The 26,193-nt window shown below is 47.9% G+C and overlaps 1 protein-coding gene across 3 annotated transcripts in view; it reads right to left on the bottom strand.

The window, feature by feature from the left end:
* Window positions 1-18,484, bottom strand: part of MED15 (mediator complex subunit 15) — a 53,341-nt gene extending 34,857 nt beyond the window's left edge. For 2 of the 3 annotated variants that reach the window (XM_054592816.1, XM_054592815.1), the window contains exon 1: window positions 18,334-18,484. In XM_054592816.1, coding sequence (XP_054448791.1) covers window positions 18,334-18,401 — 68 coding nt within the window. In that variant the 5' untranslated portion in view covers window positions 18,402-18,484. The remainder of the gene's footprint in view (window positions 1-18,333) is intronic. The other variant, XM_054592817.1, reaches the window with a different exon arrangement.
* Window positions 18,485-26,193: the final 7,709 nt, after the last annotated feature.

Consider the following 26,193-nt stretch of genomic DNA (forward strand, 5'->3'; position numbering starts at 1 on the left):
AGCCTGAGGATCATCGACAACACAGGAGGAAATAAACAGGCATATCTTCTTCTTTTTTTTTTTAATTTTTAATCCTCATCTGAGAATATGGTTAGAGAGAGGAAAGGAGGAAGGGAGGAAGGGAGGGAAGGAATGGGAGATAAAAAGGGAGAGAGAAACATTGGTGTGAGAGAAACATCAATCAATTGCCTCCTGTACATGCCCCAACCAGGGATTGAACACACAACCCAGGTACGTGCCCTGACTGGGAACTGAACCCGCAACCTTTTTGCCTACAGGACAATGCTCCAACCAACTGAGCCACGGGCCAGGGCAGGAACAGGAATATCTTGACAAGCTGGAACACACACCTTAACAACAGGAAACAGAACTGGGATAAATGTCCAGTGCTGTCTGTGAGCCATGAAAGGAGTTGCGTCAGTACAGGGCCAAGGAGGAAGGTGAGGGCCCCTTGGCCCGGCACCAGGGCCCTGAGAGGCAGCACCATGCCCACGTCCCGCACTGGTCCCTTCCACTGCTGCATGCGGAGCCTGCCCAAACAGGCTCTGTGTGTTTGTTGGCTAAAGAACGAACAGGTGCTCTGAGCGCTATTTTCAGGTCTGCAAACCATATTTTTAAAAACGTTTTTGCTCCTGTTTCTAGTCTGCAGATCATGCTCCAGAACACAGAAGACAAGGCAAAAAAGGAACCAGGCAGTTAGTTATGCTCTCTGTTAGTATCTTACATTTTCCCCCAAGGAGAGGGCCTGTCCTTTCCTGCTCAGCCATCTCAGCATTCTGTCTGAGGCATCCGTCCATACCTGGGTCCTAACTGCATGTCCCGCCGCATTTAATACTTGTGCTTAGGTGTGGTGTCCTTCCTTTGCACCAGGACCTAACACGTCCACCACATGAGGCTGTCGTCAGGACCAGTCCCACGCTGGGAGAGGCCCTGCACAGGGGCAGAACCGGCTGCTTGCCAAAGCCCCCTCCACTCTCCACGAGGTGGGCTTTGCTGCTGTCCCAGAAGGCCTGCCAGAGCAGCTGGACCTGAATGGCCACTCCTCAGCCTCTGTCTCCAGAAAACAAACTCCTTCTTCCAACAACTGTCCCTAGACGAAGACAAGCTACCATACAACAAGGAGAGGACCCCAAACAGGCAGAGCAGAGGTTACAGCCTCAGAGACACAACTGAGAAGAACCAACATATCATGGCGAGCTCGGGCCCACACAAGCAAGCCCCAGGTTTGTGCCACCTAGCTGGGGTGGGTCAGGGAGCAAAACCAGCGTCAGCTCACATGGGCAGACCCTAAATGGCCATGCTGCCACAGTTCCAACACCAAAGCAGCCACCACGAAACCCAAAGCTGCCAGGGAGGCGTTAGCACCGTAACAGAAGGGCTCTGTCTGCGCAGGTCTGACCAACCCTCCGAGGAAATGAAGGGAGGATTGACACCGGCTCAGGGCCCACAGCCTTTTGGTGCAACCTGGGCCCCACCAGCTCCCTGGGTCTAGCTTCTTCCTGGCTGCCACGGCTATTCCTGTCTGCCCAGTAGGGTTCCATGGTATCTGGTTTAAATCAGGGCCTGCTGAGGGAGGACCTGATCCATTACGCAGGCTCTGTGAGCTCTCCCTCCAGGGACTGGACGAGGCGCTTACTGTTCAGATCCTGCCAGAGCAGAAGGCAGGGACACATCAAGAAAACACCCTGCAATCTTAGACACAAGAAGTGGTTAATGCCATGTATTTTAATTAAAAATGACATGCAGAACCAGAATCAGCGTGGCAGGCACAGGGGAAACCAAGCCTCGAACAAGCATGTCCAGGCTGCAGAGGCAGGAGTGATTGGGGAAAGGCATGCGCTGGGGCAGGCGAAAGTGCTGGGCAGCTGCACCTGGCAGGGAGTACACACAGACGGAAGGGTCTGAGCTCTGGAGGCGTACAGACTGGGGCTCAAATTCCAGCCTGGCCGATCGCCAGCTCTAGGTCTTGGGAGAGGTGCTCCATCCCTAGGAGCGTCTCTGTCATTAGGGGGCACTCTGGAAAGGCTGTGGCCAGGATGCAGGGAGGGGTACAGAAGGGGCCAGGATGGAGGACAGACCCACCCTCAGCACGGCCTGTTCTTCCCTCACCTTTCCTCACCCCGCTGACCTCAGGTGCCCAGGACTCCATCTGCCCATCCACCTGTGCGAACGACTTTCATTCTACCCTGAGGAAACGTCTCCTGATTTGAGAACCACAATACCCATCAACTCACTAGCCTCTCATGAGGCAAGAATTTTTGCCAGCCGTGCCCCATACCCCAAGAGAAGCCTCCTGGTGAACTGCCACCTACCTGCTAGTGGGACAGGAGCTGGATGCTCATGTGTGTGACCCTGTGTGTGTAAAAACCCCAATCATCAAATAGCAGATGCCAATAAGAAAACAGTCATATAACAGTGGGATGAGGAAGGGTTTCCCAAGCTCATCACAAAAAGTAGACACCATAAAGGGAAAAAGGTTTTGCCAGATTAAAAAAGATTTCTACCACACTTTTACCAGCCATCTACCAGAGAAACAGGAATAGATGCCCCGGTAATCCAGGCCCTCGGCAACTCGAGCCCAGTCCTGATGTGTGAGGGGTGAGTCTCTGGTAGCCACCCTTCCCTAGCAGCGTGCTCCGGGCAGGGCCCATCCCACCCTCACCCGCGGCTGTGCAGCGACCTGAATGTTTGGGGGCAAGCTCCAAGCATTTGTGGCGCAGCCCAGGGGTGCTCTACATTTGGCAAGGCACAGTTCAGGCCAGCATTAAAAAAACTGTGCCCCCTCCCTAAATGCCGGCTGGGCACAAGGATGAGGACAGCCCCAAAACTTCTCTGCCCAGCTCTAATGCCAAGGAACGCTGCGAGCCTGCCTTCAGGAAAAGGGCCAGGAAGCGAAGACAGACTGGAAGGAAAGGAAATCACCACATGGCACTGAGAGGAAAATACAGCCTTGAGTGATTCTTGTCACATCTGTGGGTTTCATATTTTCAATTCAGAAAAGACCTATTTTTCACTATAATTTTGGCTTGTTCCCCCAAAATATTATATTCTTTTAGGTGCCTTTTTTTTTTTTTTGGTAAATGAGGGGTTTATTTGGAGAGCAGAAAGATAAAGGATCAGTCAGAATGAAAAACACAGTCCCAAATGCAGTGTTCTGGCCCTCTGAGGAGAGGCGCGCCTGTCCAGAGAAGAACAAAGCCACATGAGGGGTGAGGTGCTTCACTTAAATTAAGCTTGCTTAAGTCACAATCCAAATACATTCCCCACAACAATTATATTTTAAAAATAAAATTAAATGAGATATACCTCCAGGTTTGAATGAGGAACTGAACCCACACATCTAATTTTGTTCTACCTCAAAACACCACTAAAGTCACAGGAAAAAAAAAAAGGACTTTGTTTTTCTCTAACACAAACTCACAAAGATGGGAAAAATGGGAGGGGAGGCGCCAACACTTTCAGAGGCTGGAGAGCTGAGGGCCAAGTAAGTGGCGATGGCCATGGCAAGCGAACCAAGAAGGCGTGGCCGCGAGACAGCCAGGTGACAGCCCGCACAGTCGCATGGCTCAGGACAGGGAGTGCCAGGTGCTTGGGGCCAAGGGTGAATGAGAGGATTCCTGGGTGAGAGCCACCCCCACAAACCCTCTCCGACGTGCACTGCTGTGTACCTACCCCTCCCCCACACCAGGAAACCACTAGAGAGGTATTCTCTGGGAAAGCTTTAAATGGAGAGTCATTGGACCAGAGGGTCAACCCACGCTGCTGAAAAGGCATGGGGAGGACAGTGAAAGACGTGGACCGCATGCCCACCTGAGCGACTAGATCCGCACTAACTGCCGGGACCCGCCCACCTGCCTGCAGCCCGCTCCAGTACAGTGCCCAGCATGCGGGCACCCAGGCCTTCACCCTCAGCCCAGCGTTCAGAAGACCACACTCTAGAAAAAAGACTCAGAGAACCTGAAGCTACAGGAGCCACCAGCGAACCTCCCAGTGGACAAGCCCAGGTGCACAGTGTCCACTCATCTATGCAGTGCCCCCTCTAGGAGCGAGAAGCCAACCAAGGGCTCCCAGACACCCCAATGTGGCAGATAAAGACCCCCTGATGACCCTGACTGGTGTGGCTCAGTAGGCTAGATGTCACGCTGCAGGCCAAAATGTCACTGGTTTGATTCTTGGTCAGGGCACATGCCGAGTTGTGGGCCGGGTCCCCAGTTAGGAACGTAACAGAGACAACTGATCGATGTTTCTCTGGTACATTGATGTTTCTCCCCGTCTCTTTTCTCTCTCCTTTACCCTCTCTCTAAAAACATAAATAAAATCTTTAAAAAGAAAAATCTTTTAAAAAGACTCCCCCCACCAATGGGAAATGTTATTGGGAACTATCAGAAACACAGCAGGAACAAGAAAATATTGAGAAACTGTCTATTATCCATAGAGTTAAGAAACTGCATCTATTTAACAAGAATAAGATGCTATAAAATAGAAAAAGTCAGGTTACAAAGTATTCTTACAAAAAAGGCATGTTACCATGAAAAGTCAGAGATAAAACTGAGGACATCTCCAGCCCTGGCCTGGTAGCTCAGTTGGTTAGAACGTTGCCCCAAGTGGACACAGAAAAGGAGACCCAACACCGGAGCCAGGCAGCCATGCGGCCATGCAGCTTGCGACACAAGCACACTGAGGCCTGTCCTCACCACACCTCTGGCCACTGCCTGTGAAGGGAAGTCCAGGGCAAATACTGGAACTAACAGCCTGGCAGCACTGAGCCCAAGGGTAATTGTACCAAGAAGCCACAAGAAGATACGGGAAGAGTTAGCCACAGGTACACAGAAAACTAGCCACATTTTAGGAAGGCATTTTTTCCTTAGAAAACGACAAATGATCACAATGCCACTATGCCCGGCTGTGACTATCACTTGAGTAGGCATAAAACATAAGCATTCATTTACCCATTGACCCAGAAGGTAAAATGCTGGTGGGTCAAGGCAGAAGCAGAGATAACAGCCGTGTAATGGGCTGTACAGAAAAGCAACAGATAATTCATAAAACTCATAAACAGGATGACTCAAGAGAACAGCCCGTGCACATTACTTAGAGTCATAGGCATATGCCAGGAGAAAGGGCTGAGAGTCACAGGGGAGGGCTTGGTAAGGAGGGAACCACCATAGTTTCTTGTCTTTCATCATTCCTTGACTTTAAAAATTTATGTATGGCCCTGGCTGGTGTGGCTCAGTGGCCTGAGAACCAGCCTGTGAACCAAAAGGCCGCAGGTTCGATTCCCAGTTTAGGGCACGTGCCTGGGCTGCAGGAGAGGTCCCCAGTAGGGGGTGTGAGAGAGGCAACCACACACTGATGTTTCTCTCCCTCTCTTTCTCTCTCCCTTCTCCTCTCTCTAAAAGTAAATAAATAAAATCTTTTTAAAAAATTTATGTGCATATATCATTTTGTTGAAATAAAAAGTAATTAAAAGTGACAAAATTCTCCTAAAAAAGTGTGCCACAGGCTCTGCCGCAGAAAAATACTCAATGACCGCCAGCTATTAAAAAAAGTCTCCCTCACCTCTCTAAACCTCCTTACTCTGTCAACATAGAGACAGGAAGCTTCCATTTCATCAGCAATTTTACCTCCAGGAGTGTCCTGAGAAGTCTACCACACATTCATTCCAGTTTTCCCAGTGGGCCGCTCAGTCTGAGTACAGTCAGAAAGGCACTGGCAAAGCAGTCTCCCCCCATCCCCACATACCTGAGAGGTGCCTCACTATACCCACAGCTGGGAAAACCCCTTCCCGGCCCTCCACCAGTACAGGACTGTTCCGGCTGGTCAGGCAGCCTTCACCAGGTCCCCAGATAGCTACAGAGCAGCCTCTTGCAGCTCCACTGGTCTCCTGCCATTCTGCAACGTGCAGTGGTTTTCCGTACCAGTGCCCCAGATGGTTTCATCTTGGAGACGGGAAAAGATGAGACACAAATTGTACAGCCACCAAAAGTAACCAAAGCAAACATCTGGCTTCAAAGGGGAGGGAGCCTTCTCAACCTCACAGGCAGCTAGAAGCATGCTGGCCATACCGCACCCCAGACTGCAACTTCTTCCTTTTCTTTGTTAGCATGCTTCTGCATTCGGGCTCTCTGACTTTTTAAACATGAAAGTACTTTTTAAAAAGATAAAAACATGTATTTCAGATGTTAACCATTCACCTACATGTAGGAGAGGTATTTTAGTCTTGCAGAAATAAACTTTTTAATCATACAAACACAAGAAACTTAAACACCTTCTCTTCACAATTACTCTCATTTTCTTTGAGTAAGTGCTCCAATTTCTGCTCTCAGGATTTCTCAATTCCCAATAAACTAGACCAATGGAAGAACTACACTGAAAATAAATGCCACTGTCCTTAAAAGGGCATGCTGTTACTTGAGCTAGTTCAGAACACTACACAAGATTCTCTTAAGTTTGGCCTCAACAGAACCAGGAAAGCGGGAGAGGTGTCCTTTCCTCACCCAAGGTTATGTTTATTTTCAAGGAAGAGGAAGGGGGAGAAAGAGAGAAAGAAACATCCATGTGAGAGAGAAAGCCTCCTGCACATGCCCCAGCTAGGGATCGAACCCACAACCTTTTGGTGTACAGGACAACGCTCCCACCAACTGACCCTCCCGGCCAGGGCTGGAGACGCCTCTTGATTCCTGTCCAGGCACTGGCCTCGGGGCTTCAGTCCCAGAACCACTGTCGCTTCCCCCAGTTCCAGTCCCAATCACATCCCACTCACCACCAGGCAGCCACGTCGGGAGGACATTCTCTGTCAACCCAATAATTTAATAAAATGCTTATCTCCCATGATTTTGTGGTATTTGGGGACAGGAGATAAGTCCTATCCTTTAGAAATCTGCACTCAAGTACTGGCATTTGAAATCATATGGTATCTGGGATGTGATTTAAGGATGGGGTGAGGAGTGACAGATGAAACACTGGCCATAAGCTGCTAACTCTGAAAGTAACTAGGAGATATTTTTCTATTAACTCTATTTCTGTGAATGTTTGGGAAAGTCTATAATGAAGATTTTAACAAGGTAGTGAGTAAAACACTCATGTCAAGCACGCAGGGTGACTGTGCCGAGGAGCCTAGAAGAGGTTTATCTCCAAGAGTGCTCCCCAGGGAGGCCATCTGAGCTGTCACACCCTGTACTCCAAGTCACAGCAACTGCAAGCTCCCCTTTGGCCTAAAGGAGCCTGGGTCTCTGGAGGGCAGTAACTGATAAAAGTTTTAAAAATCAGCCCTGGACTCTGGCCGGTGTGGCTCAGCTGGTTGGAATGTCATCCCATAAACCGAAAGGTCGTGGGTTTGATTCCCATCAGGGCACGTGCCTGGGTCACTGGTTCAGTACCTGGTCTGGGCATCTGCGAGAGGCAACTGATCGATGTTTCTCTCCCTCTCTATCTCCCTCCCTTCACCTCTTTCTAAAATCTAAAATACCCTGCCAGGTAGCTCAGTGGGTTAGAAAGTAGCCCCAACACACAAGGTTGTTGCAGGTTCAATCCCTGGTCAGGGCACATACAAGAATTAACCAATGAACGCATCAATAAGAGGAAAAACAAATCGATGTCAATGTCTCTCTTTCTCCCCTTCTTTCCCTCTTTCCCTGTCTAACCCTAAAATCAATAAATTAAAAAAAATTATTAAAGAGAGAAATAACTTCTTTAAAAAAAGTTTTACAAAATCTGTTCCCACAACTATAAGTCAGTCTAGTCCTTAGCTACCCAGACAGAGCCTAACTATGTGAAAGAGTCCCTCAGGGTGGACAACTTGCTGTGCGTGCATGGTACATGCCTTGCGGGAGCCTGGGATGTGGGCACACAGGTCCCAGCCAGGTTCCACCCAGGAGATGAACACAACTTAAGCTGTGAGAAAGTCACAACTCAATCTAAACTCAGAGCTTAATTCCACTGAGAAATACAAATGTATGTATGTATATTTACATATTCAAAATACATACAAATAAAGTTATATGCACACAAAAACAGGACTGAAGGAAATAGATCAAAAAGTCAGAAACAGTCATCTCTGGGCAGAGAGATTATGGAAAACACTTTCCTGTTTTGAAATCCCCTACAATGTTATCTGGAAGGGAATGAAGTACTGCACCCACAAGGCCTGAACACACTGACCGAAGCAGGAGGTGGAGACAGGCCTGTGTTGGGACTGGCTTCCTTGTGCCCACATCCTCTCGCCCCAGCGTTTTTCCACATCTGCTGTGCCCCCACAGCCCTCCCCCAGGGCCATCCGCTCAGCTTCCCCTGCCGCCCCACCCCGAGGATGAGGGCAGCACGCCCCTGTCACTCCTACCGCTGACTGCTCTTCCAGATTTGTTCTGTGCCTCCCCCATTGGCTGCTGGGCTTTTCTCCCTTGGAAGGGCTGGCACCCCCGCACTCTGCACATCGTCCTCTGCACCCCGCCTCTCAGAATCAGCGCTCATCTGCTTCTGCGGGGCATACCTGTATCTTTCTCCTCCTTTCCTCCTCCATGTAGGTGCGTACGCACACACACAGAGTCACCAAATTCTTTAGTTTCTTTCCTTACAGTGTCTTACCCTTTCCATTCCTGTTGTCACTGCACCCAGTGGGTCTCGGATTTGAGTGTACATTTAAGATCAACAAGGGTGCTTGTTATAACAGCAGGTTCCCTGACAACGCAAGGTGCTGCAAGGGTGTCTAAAGCAGAACTCCCCCACATGGCCTATGGGGATGTAAACTGATACCACCTGGAAAAGCTGGCATACCATGCTGCAGCTGAAGGCCACACCCCTGGACCCAGCCCTGAATCCACAGCCCAGAGAGTAAGCACATGTACCCATCAGAAAACACGAACCAAAACACCCCTGGCACTGTATTCGCAGAGCCAACCACTGGAACCAACCCCGATGTCTATCAAGTGCAGGACAGAAAAGTAATCGGGGGTAGAGTCATGCTATCTAATGACACAGGCACACAAAAAAACTGCTACCTACAAAAAAAAATTCCACAGACATAGTGCTGAATAAAAGAAGCCAGACCAAGATTGCATAGAGTGTGATTCCAGTGACAGGAAGTTTAAGAACAAATGTCTCCATGGCTGGGGAACTCACAGGAGCAGGGCAGGGCCGGTGCTGGCTGAAGCACAGGGAGCAGCCTACTGGGTGCTGGGCCTGTTTCAGATTCAGGTCTTGGTGGCGGCTCTGGGGGCATTTACATGTGTGAACATTCATCTAGCAGTGTCATGCTCAAGATTCCCTTGAGTCATTCCCTGTAGAAGGTTTGTTACATTTAATGTAAAGAAATACTTCGTTGCCCTGGCTGGTGTGGCTCAGTGGACTGAGCACCCGCCTGTGAACCAAAGCATTGCCAGATAGATTCCCAGTCAGGACAGGGGCCTGGGTTGCGGGCCAGGTCCCCGGTGGGAGGCACATGAGAGGGAACCGCACACTGATGTTTCTCTCCCTCTTTTTCTCCCTCCTTTCCCCTCTCTAAAAATAAATACATAAAATCTTAAAAAAAAGAAAAAGAAAAAGAAATATTTTGTAAAACAAGCAAAGCGCTTGTGCCCTGGCTCCAGGATCCTGCCTATGCTCCATCCTTGGGTCTGGACTTGAATGACCTCAAGCCTGAATTCCTATTACAGAGCACCTGGCAGGGATCCTGCGGTACTTCCACAGGCAGCACTTGCACAGGCGCGAGTCCTTCCTCGCATGAATCAGAGCAGACCTATGGTGACTGAGGAGCCCAGGGTGATCCATCAGGGCCTCTCAGGGTAAGTCTAGCATTCTTTCTACTTTATAGCAAGGCCCCATCCCATACCCAGCAGCCAGATCACTTCCTCAAATGTCACCTCTGATGAAGACTATACAGAAGTTGGAGATGGAAGAGCTGAGCAGAAGGACAGTGCGATGGGGATAAGCCAGTTCATAACCAACAAGCACTGCCTCCCCACACCCACCGGAGCCTGGACAGGAAGGAATGGAGGTACACAGGCTGGGAAGAGTAGGAGGCTCCTAGGGGCCTTTCTGGTCCAGGAGCTTTGGCCTGAATGCCACTCACCTGCCTTGCTGTCCCTCTCCCGGACTGCATGCAAGTGGCTCAGCACAAAGGCTGACAATCAACTAGGTCACACCTCATCTGTTCCTACCAGCCCCCATCCCTCTAGCAGATCTCCACGCAGAGAGCCTGTGGGGGCAAAGGGTCCAGGAGGAGGAAGGAGCAAGCCAGTACTTGGCTCCCATTCATCAAACATGAGCACCAGGAAGACATTTGTGAGAGAATCGGTGAATCGGTGAATTGAAAGGAAGGGTATGTCCAAGCGCATTCTACTATCCTTGCAACTCTGTTATGTATGAAACATTCTCCAAATAAAAAGCTCAAAGTAAGGAGAACTGGGACTTGGAGAGGTCAGATGTCTTTCCCAAAGACTCAATGCCTTAAATCCACCCTGAGATACTTAACTCATTCGATTGCAGACCTTTATTGCCTGGCCCCCCACCCAGGTCAGGAGGAGGTTCATTATTAAAGTGGAGGGAAACATCTCCCTCATGGCTGATTCCAAGATGGTTCCACCTAGTACATCCCCCTTTGTTCTCTGGGACTGGGTACTCATCTGCTAAACAAAACCATCTAGTAACAATCTGGATTCCCCTTTGTCTTTAAGCAAATGTCTCAATTTAAAAAAAAAAAAAAAAGGCTCAGAAGGAGAAGCAGTTCAGTGTTCAGGTAGCACTAATGGAGAGAGCCCTGGCAGGCTGCAAGGAGATAGCACTGCCTCCTACAACCCTACCTGCAATTACTGTGTGCACCTCTCATCTAAGCTGAGGCACCATGCTAGAAGTTAAATGAGATGTGGGGGTGCAAGACCAGCTCCTACACCCAAGGAATTTATAATATCCTTGGCAAAGCAAAATAATAATAATAATGAGTGTAAAAATAGCAAAAAAAGAGTGCATCTGTTCATTTCATGTCAGGATGCAGCCAAAGAGGCTCTACAAACTCAAGAGGAAGTAGGAACCACGGTGGGTTAAGCCATCATCCCACGAGGAGGGGATGAGGCCATGGCCAAACCTCGAACAGGGAAGGGGAAGAATGACAGAGGGAGACCAGCTGTGACCGTGACCAGAGGGTGGGGCATGGAGCAGGGAGCATTCTGGGGCTCTCCCACTAGCACAGAGGGAGTGTCAGCTGGAAGGACAATTGCAGATTGAAAAGAGAAAGCTTCTCAACAGAGATGGAAAAGATAGAATTGTCTTAAGAAGGTTGTGCTGGCACTTAGGACCCAGGTGAGAGAGGACCCTACCCTGATGACAGAGCACTTGGTGACTTTCCACCTACGGAAGCTGTCTGTGACCACGGCCACCTCTGCTCATCTTCAAAAGACTTCTGATTACAAAAGGGTGTATGTTTATTGTTAACAAAATACGCATATACATATACGCACTAAAAATTACAAAGAAAATTAAAATCAGATAACCAGCTAAGGACATTTACTTAACAAAACTCAGCCAGTCCCACAACGTCCTGCTTACTAACCTGTTCTTCTCCATAGCAATGTGTTACAGAGTAGCTCTCACATCATTTTTAACAGCAGCACCAAGCCTACCATCTGCAGCCACAACAACTAGTCTACCCCAGCTCCCAGTGCTGGCTTGTCCCCCTGCCCCACTCCTGACGTGATGTGGAGTCGAGCAGGCTCACCACCACCAGACTTTGAACACTTCTGCTTATAGCCTCAGAGGAAATGCCTAGGAAAGGAACATTTTAAGGTTACTAGGATAAACAGATTGCCAAACAGCCTTCCAGAAAAATGACCTAATTTATGTGTCCCAGCAGCAGCTCATGAGGATGCCTGTGTCTTCACTTGGAAGCATTACAACTTTCCCCAGCTCTGAAGTGAATGCCGTTCAGGTTAGCCTCCCATCCCCACAGGGCCTGAACAGCGCCCAGCTCTGCTGGTGAGACAGCCATCAACTCTGATTCACAAACCCTCATGGCCCAAGGGATTTAGACTGAAAAGCAGGGGGCAGTTGGAGGCCCAGTGTCCTTGGAAAGTGAATGGGATGGGACTGTAGTGCTCAGCTACGGGACAAAGAGTCTCTCAGGTAGGGGAACAAACAGGATGCAGAGCAGCTAGGGGGAGAAGGAGCTGGGCTCCTGTGAGGATTCCTGGGCAACCAGTGCGGTGGGGCGGGCAGACCGGTGCAGACCCAGGAGAAGGAGCCAGGCTCAGAGTTGAACCCACAGGCACTGGGCGGCCACTCAAACACTCTGAGTATCAAAATAATTGGGGGCAGGGGCTAGAATCCATGAAGGAAGAGTTGTAATGTGAAGCTGAGTGGTGGGTACATGGGCACTGGGTGTTTATACTACTTGGGTTTATGATTTAAATTTTCCAGTTTGAATACTTAAAAATTCATTGGAATTCCTCTAAAAATGTACCTTCTAAAAAAAAAGTACCTTCTGGGTATGTAACCAACATTATTACTCTAAGGAATGCTTTAATGGAGGCAGATTCCCCCTTGTCCTTCGTGACAGATAATCACGTGGTCATGGTCCTTCCCACTGCATAACATGGGTCCGGGACTAGCTACAGCCACCTCGTCAGAATGGCATAAGCAGTTCAAAGACTCTGGTCAGGAATGGATATGAGGGCTGCACCCATGGTAGGTGGGTGGGGTCACCTCCAAAAAAGGAGCTGGCAGGGTTTGGGGACTGGCTTCAGCGTGTGTGGAGGCCAACAATCTGCAGGGACTTGCTCTGCTGTGCCAAAGAACAGAAGACAGCACTGCTTTCTACAATGCTACCTGCACTTACTGTAGGGCCAGTCACTACCTGGGGCCCAGTGACCCATGGGGAGTTGCTAAAATTGCCAACAGGATGCCCACTGGCAGCAGACTCCTCTAGCCTGTTCTTCCAATGCAACGGGCTTGGGTTAACTTCCAGTTGCTATCGCCCCTCTACCCCCCGAAAGCTGAGACCTCTCTTTCAAAGATTAAAAAGCTGCCCCGGCTGGTGTGGCTCAGTGGATTGAGCGCTGGCCTAAACCAAAGATTAAAAAGCAGTTTGCCTCTCCTGTCCCATGACAGCTCAGCAAGCATTCATTTATAATGTGCAGAGTATAACTTTTACAAGCGGCCGTGTCCTCTTTTCTATGCCTGTTTCCTCATCTTAAAAATGGGAGTAATAAGTGCATCTACTGGCAGGGCAAGCATGAAGAATCAATGAACTAATATGTCAATTCCTGCAACAGCGCTTGGCACAGCACGCCCACTACATGTCAGATGCTGCTGAGAAAGCCCCAGACCGCAGAGCAGCTAGGTGACTGAGGACTTCATCCCCTCAGGTCACTCACTCCTGGTCTAGAGGCAGTAGAGAGCCAAGATCAGGACTCTGAAGTCAGCGTCTTAATAATCAGTTCCTGGTTGCCATCAGGGGCACTGGGGCTTGAGGCTGATCACACAGGGCCCCTGGACTCAGGGAGTGGACATTCTAGCAGTGGGTTATTCACAGAAACCAGCCCAGTCGTTTAGACAACCTCCAGGCTATGAAGAAAGCAGCAGGGCTCAGCAGCTTCCCCACTGGAAAACAAGGGCCGGAATCGCACCAGGAGGGCACAGCGCTGTTGGGAGGCCTGAGTGGAATAAGCCACAGAAAAAGCTGGGCCAATCAGCTCCTGCCTGTGGCAGGGACCACAACTCACAGGCAGGATCTGGACGTGCAAGTTTCAGGGCACTCCCCATCCTTCTGAAGGCCTCTCCACATACTTGCAAGTTGCTGTTCAGTTTATTCTTTATTTCTTCTGGGGTCTTTTGTTTGGTGTGGGGTTTTTGTTTGTTTGTTGCTTTGCTTTGTTTCTGGTTGTACAGTACTCGACTTTATCTTCACAGCCTAGGCTAAAATTTGCATCTCCTACATCCTCAACCTGGAGCTCTTATCTCTTTTGGGCACTTTGCCAGAAGAGGTGGGTGGCCTGTCTTCCCTGACTCCACTCCATGTTCCCTGAGCCCCTCATAGCACCTGACTAGGACCCTGATACAGGGGCTGTCGTCCCTTCAGGGTCTCCCCCGCTCTCCAATCTGTTCAGCCCCACAGACATTTATTTATTCCATGTCTATACATGGAATCTGCCTTACAGAAGGGTGGGAGGCATAAAAGTTTCAAAAATAAGATAGCAGAAAAATTTTAAATAATTGGGAAGAAATGATTGATGAAGTCCTTTCACTCATTAGCAGCTTACCTACTGTATGTCAGGTACATGTTGGTTCCTGCTCACACACGCTTGTTTTCCAAGAGCCTATAGACCAGACACATGCTCAACACTAACCCAAAAATCCCACAAGAAAGGCCCAATGCCCACAGAGACCAGCTCAGGGGCTCTTGTGGGTACTTCTCCTGAGGTCCTGCAGAGAGTGGGAGTTCAACAAAAAGCCAAGATGAACCCAGCAACAGTTTCACAGCTACCCTCCCCACAGGTTCCTTTAAGAGTCATCAATTTCCCTAACCAGGTTCGGGGGTTTCACTTTCCTCATCCAAGGCTCCTTACTCTTGCAAGGGCCCCAGGAAGAGATGTCAAGGAATTCGATGTTGAGCCCTAGCAGAGGTCTCTTATTTCCCCCTCACGACCTTCCTGTCACTTTCATAGATGAGGGAGACAATCCAGAAACATTAAGCACGTTGTCCAAGGTCACTCAGCTAACAAGTGGACAAAGGGGGGCTCAAGAGCTTCACAATGCACAATGGCACAGGTAAAGAAGGCCACTGCCGTATGGGAGGGAAAATACTCCTGCACTCCTCAACAAGCGTTCCATACGCCAGGTGCCATGCTTCATAGGACTGGCGTCCTACGTGAAACTAAAAGGGGCTGAGATACAGCACACGAGACCCACCCACTTCAGGCAAGGTGGGCAGGAAAGGGTCCCGAGAACTTGTTATTTATTTAAGCAATCACCTAAACGAAGAAAAGGAACTGGTCATAAACATAATGTGGGGAGTCTATCCATTGTCAAATAGCTTAAATACTTGATAATACTTGACGATTTAAAGAAAGAACAAAGAAGAAACTTGGAATGTTCAGGAAGCTGAAAGGCCCAAGAGGCTGGAACAGGGTGGGGAGTGTAAGAAGAGGTGGCTAGGCCAGGCCATGGTGAGGGGTTGAGAGAGTGGGCCGTCTAGAGTTTTGTTCTAAAACTAGGAAAAGTCACTGCTAGGTTTTCAGCAGGGCAGGGGAGAGGGAGGGAGGCAGGCAGCAGTCCAGGATGGGCCCGGATGAAGTAGAGGCAGCGGAAGGCTAAGAGGAGACCACACTCGAGAGTACCTGTGAGGACTCTCCTAACCAGCCCCAACTCAAAACTGCTTTTTCTCAGTGGGAGCTGGAAAACTAGTTTATTTAGCCTGTGCTCTGAAGCACTGTTCTCTTGGTAGCTATTCAAGACCCAGGGAAAGAGAGGGAATCAGCTCTCAGATGCTTTCCCTTCCTTGAAACGTCTCAGTTCTTCGCTATGCTTTCTTTTTTACCTCCCGCAACTATAAATTACTTGGGTTAAAAACATTTCCCAAGATGGCCAACTCTTAAATAACAGCATAAACACAGGGGAAAAAAACTAGAATGTGGCAAGTATCCTAACCCAAATCCTCTTATTTAACCCTGGGAACACAATAAAACAAAGCCCCAAGGATCACAACTTTCAAAGAGAACCCAAGAGAGAACACAAATCTGAGAACTGAGAACACCCACATGATGTCAGGAAGACAGACTTTGAAGCTGCTCATGCCAGCGGCAGGCGGAACTCCCCAAAGATGTCCATGCCATGCGAGTCCCAGGAACCTGTGCGTATGCTACCTCATATGGCCGAAGGGACTTTTCCAGATGTAATTAAGGTTACAGACTTCAAAATAGGGACATCATCCTGGATTACCACAGAGGGCCCAATCTGATCTGAGCCTTTAGTAGAGAATTTTCTCTTGCTGAAATCAGAGAGCTGTGGCAGAAGAACCTACCCTTGCTGGAGGGAGCCACACAGAAACCATGAGGAATACAGGCAGCTTCTAGGAACAAAGTCTGACCCCTGGCTAACAAACAGTAAGGAATGAGGACACCTCAGTTCTACAGCTGCATGTATCCGAATTTGGCCAACAACCCGAATGAGCCTGAAAACAAATTCTACCCCAGAGCTTCCAGTAAGAAAAGTACCCCTACCAACATCTTGGTTTCAGCCCTGGAAGACCCTAAGCAGAAGACTCAGCTGAGCCTCCCTAGACCTCTAATCTACAGAAACTGTAAGATAATAAATTTATGTTGTTTTAAGATGCTCTATTTGTGGCAATTTGTTACAGTGGCAATAGAAAACCAATACACAAGCAGCAATCTGCAGGTGGGGGGCGGGAGGAAGAACCATCTCCCTGGAAGCAAAAGGAAGCAGAATTATAGGGTATCCAGTCAGTCCCTGACACCCAGAAACTCTCCGATTGCCCTCCCAGCCCTCTGACACTCCCTACCCTCCCCATTTTCTTTGACTGCAACTCATTCTTCCACTTCATAAATCCTGGGCTTCCCCAAAAGGGACCCTTTTGTCTGGGAGCATTTCTTGCTAGAGCCCTAAATTGGGCCCTCCCTCTACAGACAACTCTGGCACATAAAACAAAAACAAAAAAACCCAATGTTCACTGATTCTGCAATATCTGCAGATTTGTCCCCAGACTATTCCATAGCAGTGCCCAGAGCCACTACCTCCACAGTCCCCACTCCTCTCACTGTACTAACCCAGAGTTCCGCCCCACTTCCTGCCGTCTGCACTGCTGCACCCCACCCCCTCCATCCAGTTAGTCATCAAGGATGACTGTCATTGCTCACTCTCCTCTTTCTCTGGAATCCTCTTCCTCTTTCAGTTTCTAACACCGTATAATGCAGGCCTTTATAATCTCTTGCCTGATTAGGTCATTCCACAACCATTTTATGGAGCCATGTGACAGGCAGTGGTCTAACAGTGGAAATATAGGGATGAAAAATGACAGGTCTCCAAACCCCAAGAGCTCAAAACTCTCATAATGGCCTAACTGGTCTCTTTCCTCTGTTCTCGATCCATCTCCTAAGACTCAAGGGATCTTTCTAACTCTGGCATTTCACTACTTCAAAGCAGGCCACATGCCAACACAGGCTCAGTTCCTTAGCACAGCACTAACGTGTCAGCACCTGTTCACCTTCATTCCATTATCATCTCCTGAACCTCCTAATTCCTCAAACCCCAGAACTCTCAGCCTACAGCAATATCTTCCATACAGTCAGTGCTCACACTTCCCCACTCCTTCGCTTGGAATGATGGCCCGTCACACTCCTACTTGTCTGTTCAGGACTCAGCTTATCCGCCCCCTTCACAGGACTGCCCCTGGCCTGCTCAAGCAAACTGTCAATTCCTCCTCTAGGAGAAAGACTACACTGCAACTGTTCCTTTCAGGTAGCAGTAGTTCCCTGAAGGCAGGAGCTGTCTCAGGCCAATCTGTGGCTAGCACAACATGCCAGTAAGGCCAGTAAAGACGGGAAAAACAAACAAGCAGTGGGTGCTGAAGAGCTGGAGCTCGGCCGGGGTGAAGCCTAGGGTGCAAGGGCAGCCCCTGCCTGCACCGAGGGGCTCAGCAACTGATACTCTGAGGACGAGACACTAACCCTAGCTCTTCACTCCCTCCTCTCAATCGACGTTGGCTTCCTGACAGCTTCTTCCTGTCACCCGTCGGGAAAGTCCACTCTGGCGGGGGAAGGGGAGGGGCGGAGGCAGCGTGGAGTGGGGGTGCCCGCCGGAGACACCCGTAGATCCTCAGTCCCCACCGCCCACAGCCCAAGTGGATAGCCTCGCAGCCTCATCTTACATCCACCCCCTCCTCTCTCTCTCTCTTACCCTGATACGCTTTTCTGGAAGAGAAATCACAAAGCACCTCGACCTGCTAAAGCCACTATGAGCTGCCTTACTCCTTTTTCTTATTCAGTGTGATTCAAAACAGGGGAAAGTCTGCACCCAAAGCGCACAAATGACGAGTAGGAAAGCTCAAGACGATGACTCATAAGCCAAGGCTCGATGGTTTTCATAGTTCGGCCCCAGGAACGCTAGCAAGCAGTCCGTGTTGGCCGAGAACGGAGAGGACCGCTGGAAGAGGGCGGCGCCCTGGGACACACGCGGGTCCCTAACGCCTTCGGCCTCCGGGTGCCCTCGAGCCCCCGCGGGTCCCGGCGCCCTAAGTCTCCCGTGGGTCCCACTCGGGCCTAGCCAGCCGGGAGAGGGGGGGCTGAGGGGAAAGGTCCGGCGATCGCGCCCTCCGCTCCGGCCCCTACTCACATTTGACTGACCAACTTCTGCCGGAAGGCGGCGCTCCGCCAGTCCGCCTCCTGCCCCGAAACGTCCATGCCGTTCCCCCAGCTCCCACCTCCCGTGTCCCACTCGGCGGCCACCACCGACACAACCGGAGCGCCAGGCCCAAACCCGGAAACCGTCCACAGCACCTCGGCCACGCCGGAAGAGGAGCGGGAATTGTGGGAAATGGAGTTGCGCGTGCGGGCCTGTGGGAAATGGAGTTCTGGTCGCGCACGGACGTCCTCGACGTCCCCAGAGTCTCTCAAGCCCTGCTCACCGCTCCCAGCGCGACTGTTACGCGGGGAGGGGACACCAGGTACTGCGAGCTGGTGAAAGAGGACTGCGTAATGCTACTGGTGCTGTCTTACTGTGACCTGGCCTCAGGACCAGGTCCGGGAGATGTGCACCTGTCGGGGGTGCCGCACATAGCTGCCAAGTGTCTATAGCGGATGCAGTGGAGAGATTGTTTATCAAATATTTATCAGCACCTACTGTGTGCCAGGTAGTATGCCCACATGATTTGGGCCCTGCTTTCCTACGACTGCCTTCCAGCGCCGCATAAGAGTGACCAGATAGGCTTTCATCGTCGCTTCTTATCTCTTGTTAGACTCTCGGAATCTCTTATCCCACCAATGGCTGTATTTTGTAGAGGCTGGGGATGTAAGGAACCATTATTAATTTTTAGACGTGGGCTAACCTGTTTGGCAAATAATCATGTCCTGTTCATGAAGAACACAGCCCAGACCCTGGCTGGTGGCTGGGTGCATTCAAACTTGCTGGGGGGTGGCGGGGAGGCATGCCAGATTGATGCTGGGTGGAGGGGGATGGAGGAGCCTTTTAGAAGGATAAAAATTCTGCCAGATTAAACGTACAGGACTTTTGTCCGTGCCCCGGGGGAAGGAGGACAGGTGACAAAAGTCCTGAGCCTAGATCACAAATGCCAAGTGGACAGTCACCAATGTGGGGCTCAAAAAGTGTGAACTGACACCTACTGATGGCTAGTAAGTGTCAGGCCCAGGCTGGGCTGTGTACACACATTGTCCATGTACCCCAAGTGGGAGCCTGGCGTGGGGAATGCAGATTGGGAGAGGAGGAAGTGAGCAACTTCCCCAAAGGGGCCCCCTTGCCTACAAGGTTTCAGGTCTTATGTTGATAGGAAAGCTGTTGACATCTTCAGACTTTTTTGCTCTCTTTCCCCTGAAGATAATTTTTTAAAAACTCTGTATTTTTGTGATCAACTTGTCCTGGTTTGCCCAGGACTCTCCCAATTCTAGCTCTGAAAGTCCTGCATCCTTGCAACATTCTCAGTTCCAGGCCAACCTTAATAGTTCATCACCTTATCTGTATCCCTCTAGCACATTTATAAAAATTGAAATATAATTCAGCCTTTTAAAGTATACAATTCAGTGTAATTTTAGTATATTCACATATTCATAAGGTTGTACCACCATCATCACTCTCTTGCACATTTTTTCTATCCTTTTAAAATTGTTTTTCTTACACATTTTTAATTTGACATCTAAATAAGTCCCTGTGAATCATTGGAAAGGTATAACTGCAGTGTAGCCTATATTGTATATGATTTCAGATGCATTTTATTATTTAGATACTTGGCTCTGCAGATTCCATTCATCAATGTATGGAAAATATTGGCCTCATATAATCTCATTGGCAAAGCCACTTACCACTGTCAAACTCTCTGGAAAATTAGATTCCCTGGGGCTTCTCTAGGCAAAAAGGGTGGACATTGTGTCCAAACCAACTGAGTATGTTAATAAAGTCACCAGTACGACTCTACCCGTTCTGCACTCTGGTTCTAGGAAGGCCAACAGAGAACAGACACATAGATTTCCAGACAGACAGAAGCCTAGAGCCTCTGTCATCAGGATAACAAGAAGTGCTACCCTCTTTGGTGTTTGCTCTAGAGCTCTGTTTCTACTTGTCCCTTCATTTGGGGCCCAGAGGTAATGATGCCCTGGGCAGTGGTCCTTGGTTTAGAGTGTCCAGGGAAGAAGAGGTAGAGACAGTTACAGACCTCCTGGCCTCCAAAAGAGAGGGTCAGGGGAAGGTCAATCCTGAAAGGAACCTGTACGCTCTTGACACCTGCAGCCCCTCCTGGTCTCTCCAGTCTTAAAGCCAGTGGTTTAGATCCTGAGAAGGAATGATGGAGGAAGCTGAAGCTGTGCAGAAGCCAGACCTGTATCCCACACCATTTGAGGTTGTCTCCACTTTGCTGGTTCCTGCAGGGTACCACAGCCACACGTTTTGTGCATAACATCCCGGGCCCTGCAGGAGGTGGGAGTTGGAAGCATCCAGGGAGATAAACTGTCCTTGCTTATGTTCTTTGAGGCTCTCTCCCTTCAGCCTCATGTAAGGAACCCTCTGATCTCCCTCCTTGCTTTGGTGCTCTGTCCATAGAAGGTGCTGATCCGCCTCTGCTTCCATCGTAGCACCTGCTGGATGTAATCCCTTTAATGTATTTGGCCTGGATCCTTCAATCACTTATGTGTGTAAAGGTGGGGAGCAGTTAATGCTTCTAAAAGCAATACATGGTAGAAATGTTACAAAGGACTGAAGATTATAAATCCCATCATTCATAGGAAGCATTTTCATTTTACATACCCACCAGTGGTTGTCACATTATAAACTGTGAAATTTAGCCTGGGTGAGGCTACAGGACAAAGGACCCAGTTTCTTCAGCAAGAAGAAAAATACAAGACAGAGGAGAACCCAAAGATTAAAAGAGACTTTAGAGGCTTCTCAACTGTCTGCAATGTGAGGTCCTTGTTTAGATCTTCATTCAAATCAACTTCAAAAAGCAATGAAGAAGGACTTGTAGAGGATAATTGGGAAAAGTGATCACTTGACTATTTGATTATATTAAGAAATTATTGTTGCCCTGGCTGATGTGGCTCAGTGGATTGAGTGCCAGCCTGCAAGCCAAAGGGTTGTTGGTTCGATTCCCAGTCAGGGCACATGCCTCGGTTGTGGGCCAGGTCCCTAGTGGGGGAGCACATGAGAGGCAACCATGCATTGATGTTTCTCTTCATCTCTCTCTCCTCCTATCCCCTCTCTATAAAAATAAATAAATAAATAACATTTTTTTAAAATTAAATTATTGTTGCCCTGACTGGTGTGGCTCAGTGGGTTGAGCATTGTCCCACAAACCAAAAGGTTGCCCGTTAGATTCCCAGTCAGGACGCATGCCAGGGTTGCAGGCCAGGACACTGGCTGGGGATATGTGAGAGGCAACCAGCCTGTTAATGTTTCTCTCACACATCAATGTTTCTCTCTCCTTCTCCTTCCCTTCCCCTCTCTCTAAAAATAAATAAAATCTTTAAACAAGAAGAAATGATTGTTGATTTTGTGTGGCTGAAAATGGAATTGTGGGGGAGGTGGGATGTTTATATAGGGTGGGGCAAAAGTAGGTGCATAGTTTTGAGTACATGAAACAGTTCTTACATTATTATTTATTATTATATAACTTCCATATGAACAACTGTAAACCTACTTTTGCCTCACCCTGTATTTATAAGGCTTTGGAGGTGGGTCTTCCAATATTGGAGCATGGTTATATTTGGGCAGAGCTCCTGACAGAATACTTCAGGAGCTATGGACACCCTAGCTAAGGGGTTGGAAGCAGCTCTGAAGAGTAAACAGGCCTTGAAGGTGCTCATTAGAGCTCTGTTGTTCTGAGACGGGACTATTCCCTCTGATGGTCACTAGCTGAGTAGCCTATTGTTCAGATAAATAGATTCTCAGGAAGCTCCTGAAAGAAATAGTACAGTTATTTGCAACTTCATTCTCCCAAATACAGTCCTGTTGGAACTGCATGGCATCATAAGAAACCATCTTGATGGAAACAGTGAGCTGAAGGTTAGGGACAGCTTTAGTCCTCAAAGCTCTTGTTGTTTCTTGAATAAATGTTCTACTATGTATCTTTTCACAATTTGCCCTTGTCACTTAATATGAGTTGTTGCTACATCACATCCCCTAGATCACCTACTGCAGGTCATTCCTCAGTACCAATGCACCATAGTTCATGGACATTCACTTTTTCACAACTGAAAATATGCTACAATAAATATCTTCTGCTCTGCTTATTAAAAAAAAAAAAGTTTTATTTATTTATTTGAGAGAGAGGAAGGGAGGGAGAAAGAGAGGGAGAGAAGAGAAACACCAATATGCAAGAGATACACCGAACTGTTGCCTCTCACACACTCCCAGCAGGGGACCTAGCCTGAAACCTAGGCATGTGCCCGGACTGGGAAATGAAGTGGCTACCCTTTGGTTCGCACGCTGGCACTCAATCCACTGAGCCACATCAGCCAGGGCTTTTCTTAAATTTCTTTTTTCTTTTTGGTCTTCACTTTTCTAAATTGACTTTACAGAGAGAGAACAGGAGAGAAAGAGAGAGAAGCACCAATTTGTTGCTCCACTCATTTGTGCATTCATCTGTTGATTCTTGTATGTGCCCTGACCAGGAAATGAACCCACAACTGTGGCATATTGAGACTATGTTCTAACCAACTGAACTACCAGCTAAGGCCACTGTGCTGCCTTGATTCCATCTGGAGTTATTTCTTCAATAGAGATACCCAGAGTGGAATTGTTGGTTTGCAGAGAGGCACTTTGCATTTAATTAAATGGTAATAGCTACTGCCAATTGTTGTAGGTATTGTCTAATGCTGTTGCAAAACAAATTACAGTAGTCCCCTTTAGCAGTAGCTACTTGAAACTAAACCAAGGATACTCCTGAAATATTTGTATACTATTGTGACAGAATAAAATGCTTGGCCTCTCTAACCCTAAGGTGTTAAAGCCTGCTTTGTCCCCATGGCCTTCAGGCTAGTAGCTTCTACTTTGTCTTGCATATAGACATGCTAATCATTAAAGGAATTCTGCTTGAGGCTTGAGTTTTACAAAAAACTCTGGGTGCCTCTCCAGAGGAGATAAGGAGAGAATGTACAAAAATAATGATTGTTTATCAAACAATCTTTTTATTAAAAAAAAAAAGAAAAACATTTGCAGGAACCTCTTGAGCAGACTCACATCAACTAGGGTCAACAGACTAAACAAAATTTTCCTCTTCCTTAGACCTCTGCTGGCACCCAGATGTCTGCAGGTCAGTCACCTCTTGCCCTTTTTGTTTTCCCTTCCTTTGACATAATAGAAGCCTGAACTCTGTTCAGGCCTGAACTAGCTTAAGATGGATTTGAGACACCATTAGGTTTTCCATATGCTCAGTTTGCCTTCTCGATCAGTAAACACTTCCTTACTTCAAACTCTGATGTTCTGAGTTTTGGCCTTTTGAAGCATCAGGTGCATAAACTTTGGTCTGGTAACACTGTTTTGTTTCGTTTTTAATTAAAGTGTAGCTGGCTACTATGTTTTCTCCTATACATACATACTTATAATAAAGTTTAATTTCTAAGTTATACACAGTAAGGAATTAACAAAATAACATAATAGAACAATTATAACAATATGTTGTAATAAAAGTTATATAAATGGCTTTGAGGCCCTCATTAAGAGTGACTTGAACACAAGCACTGCAATACCACTACAGTCAGTCTGATATCCAAGATGGTTTACTGTGTGACTAGTGGACAGCTAGCAGATACAGCACGGAGATCTTTGACAAAGGAATGATTTACCTCCTGGGTGGGGTGAAGCCAGAAGGTGCAAGATTTCATCCTGCTACTCAAAATGGTGCACAATTTAAAACTTACGAATTGTTTATCTCTAGAATTTTTCCATTTATTATGTTTGGACTATGTTTGACCACAGGTAACTGAAACCACAGAAAACAAAATGCCACAGCCAAGCAGTTGAAAACAATAATAAACATATATTATCTTTCTGTGGGTCAGGAATTTAGGAGAGGTTGAGCCAGGTCCTGGCTCAGCTTCTCTTGAGGTTCCGGGCAGATGTGGGACTTCAGAAGACTAGTCCTCCGAAGGCCTGAATGGGGCTGGAGGATCTGCTTCCAAGACATCTCACTCCTGGCTGACAAATTGATGCTGGTTTTGACAGAGGTCTCAGTTCCATGGAGTCCTCTCCTCAGGGCTGCTTTAGTGTCTTCATGGCATTGCATGACTTCCGCCATGGTGGAATGGGCAAGGCAGAAGCTCCGATGACGCTTATGACCTGGCCTTGAAGATCACATGCCTTTACTTCTACCTCATTTTGTTCCTTAGAAGCCAGTCACTAAGTCCAGCCCACATTCAGAAAGAGGAAGATAGGGTTTACTTTGAGAAGGGAAGTGAGTCAAAGAATGTGCAGACATATTTTATTTCTTTTAAAGAATTTATTTATTTCTTTTTAGAGAGAAGGGAAGGGAAGGAGAAAGAAAGGGAAAGAAACATCAATGTATGAGAGAAACAATGAATGGATTGCCTGTCTCTTGCACCTCAACTGGAGACCAAGTCATGGGCCCTGACCAGGAATTGAACTGGTGACCTTTTGCTTTGTGGGAGAACATTTAGCCAACTGAACCATGCCAGTCAGGGCACAGACACATTTTTAAACCACTATATGCTCCAAGTTGGCTGTTATAATTTATATTCCCATCAGCAATGTATATACACTCCCACTCTTACCAAGATTTGATCTCATCCTATATTATATTTTGCCATGCTGATGTTGGCAAAGACTCTCTCCTCTACCAGACCTCAGTCTCCTCTAAGCCCTCTTTTATTTTTATTTATTGATTTGAGAGAGAACATTGATTTGTTCCACTTATATATGCACTTATTGGTTGATTCTTTTTTTTAAATATTTTACTTATTTATTTTTAGATAGAGGGGAAGAGAAGGAGAGAGGGAGAGAAACATTAATGTGTGGTTGCCTCTTGCGCGCCCCCCACTAAGGACCTGGCCCACAACCAGGCATGTGCCCTGACTGGGAATCGAACCGGTGACCCTTCGGTTCTCAGGCTGACACTCATCCACTGAGCCATACCAGTAAGGGACATTGGTTGATTCTTATATGTGCCCTGAATGGGGATAGAACCTGCAACCTTGCTGTATTCAGGCAATACTCTAACCACCTGAACTGAGCCCTATTCTTGATGAGACCTCAGCTTTGGCCCCTGTCCTGTCTCTGCCCTGCCTAGGCCAGACTTAGCAAAGATTTCTGCTAAGTTAGTTTAGGGAGAATCCCCTTACCCTTGATGTCTTATCTTAGTAATTTTACATACACTGATAGCCTGATCCTTGGTTTTAAATCCCCAACTGTCTTTGCTTTATTCAGAGTTGAATCCAACCTCTCTCCCCTACTGACATAACCCTATGACAATAGTCTTTCTGAATAGTCTTCTTTACTGTTTGTGTCAAAATTTTTTTCTAACAATGTGTGAAAATGTGGTATATCACTTGCATTTCCTGATTGTTAATGACATTGAACTCAACTTCCTTTGTTTTCGTCTACTGGGGCTTCCTCTTTTAGGAGTTTCCAGGAAATACCCTTTACCATCTATACCAGTCCTTTAGCCAGTCTCTCTGCTTTTTATTTCTATTTCAATTCCCTTGACCTCTTTTTATTTAGCACCTTATTGAGTGCAGCCCTGTTCTAGGTGTTGGGAATACAGCCATGAAGCAGCAGATGAAATCTGTACCCTTTGGGAATGGGAACACATCCATGGGAGGACGCCAGATTATCTTGCAAACTGCAGCTTCTGAAGCCTCAGCCTATCTTGCTGCTACTCCCCTTCTCTGGAACATTCCAGTAGGGGAACCAGTGACTTGATCAGGGTGTATTTTGAGATGATGGTCTCTCTAGTTCAGAGAAGACTGGAGAATGTCCCCTCCCCTCAGTCCTGGCCAGGCCAGCACCCCACCTTCT

The sequence above is a fragment of the Pteronotus mesoamericanus genome, unplaced genomic scaffold, assembly GCF_021234165.1.
Source record: "Pteronotus mesoamericanus isolate MK-2021 breed Mesoamerican mustached bat unplaced genomic scaffold, CSHL_Meso_final scaffold_371, whole genome shotgun sequence".
In the NCBI taxonomy this organism is placed as follows: domain Eukaryota; kingdom Metazoa; phylum Chordata; class Mammalia; order Chiroptera; family Mormoopidae; genus Pteronotus; species Pteronotus mesoamericanus.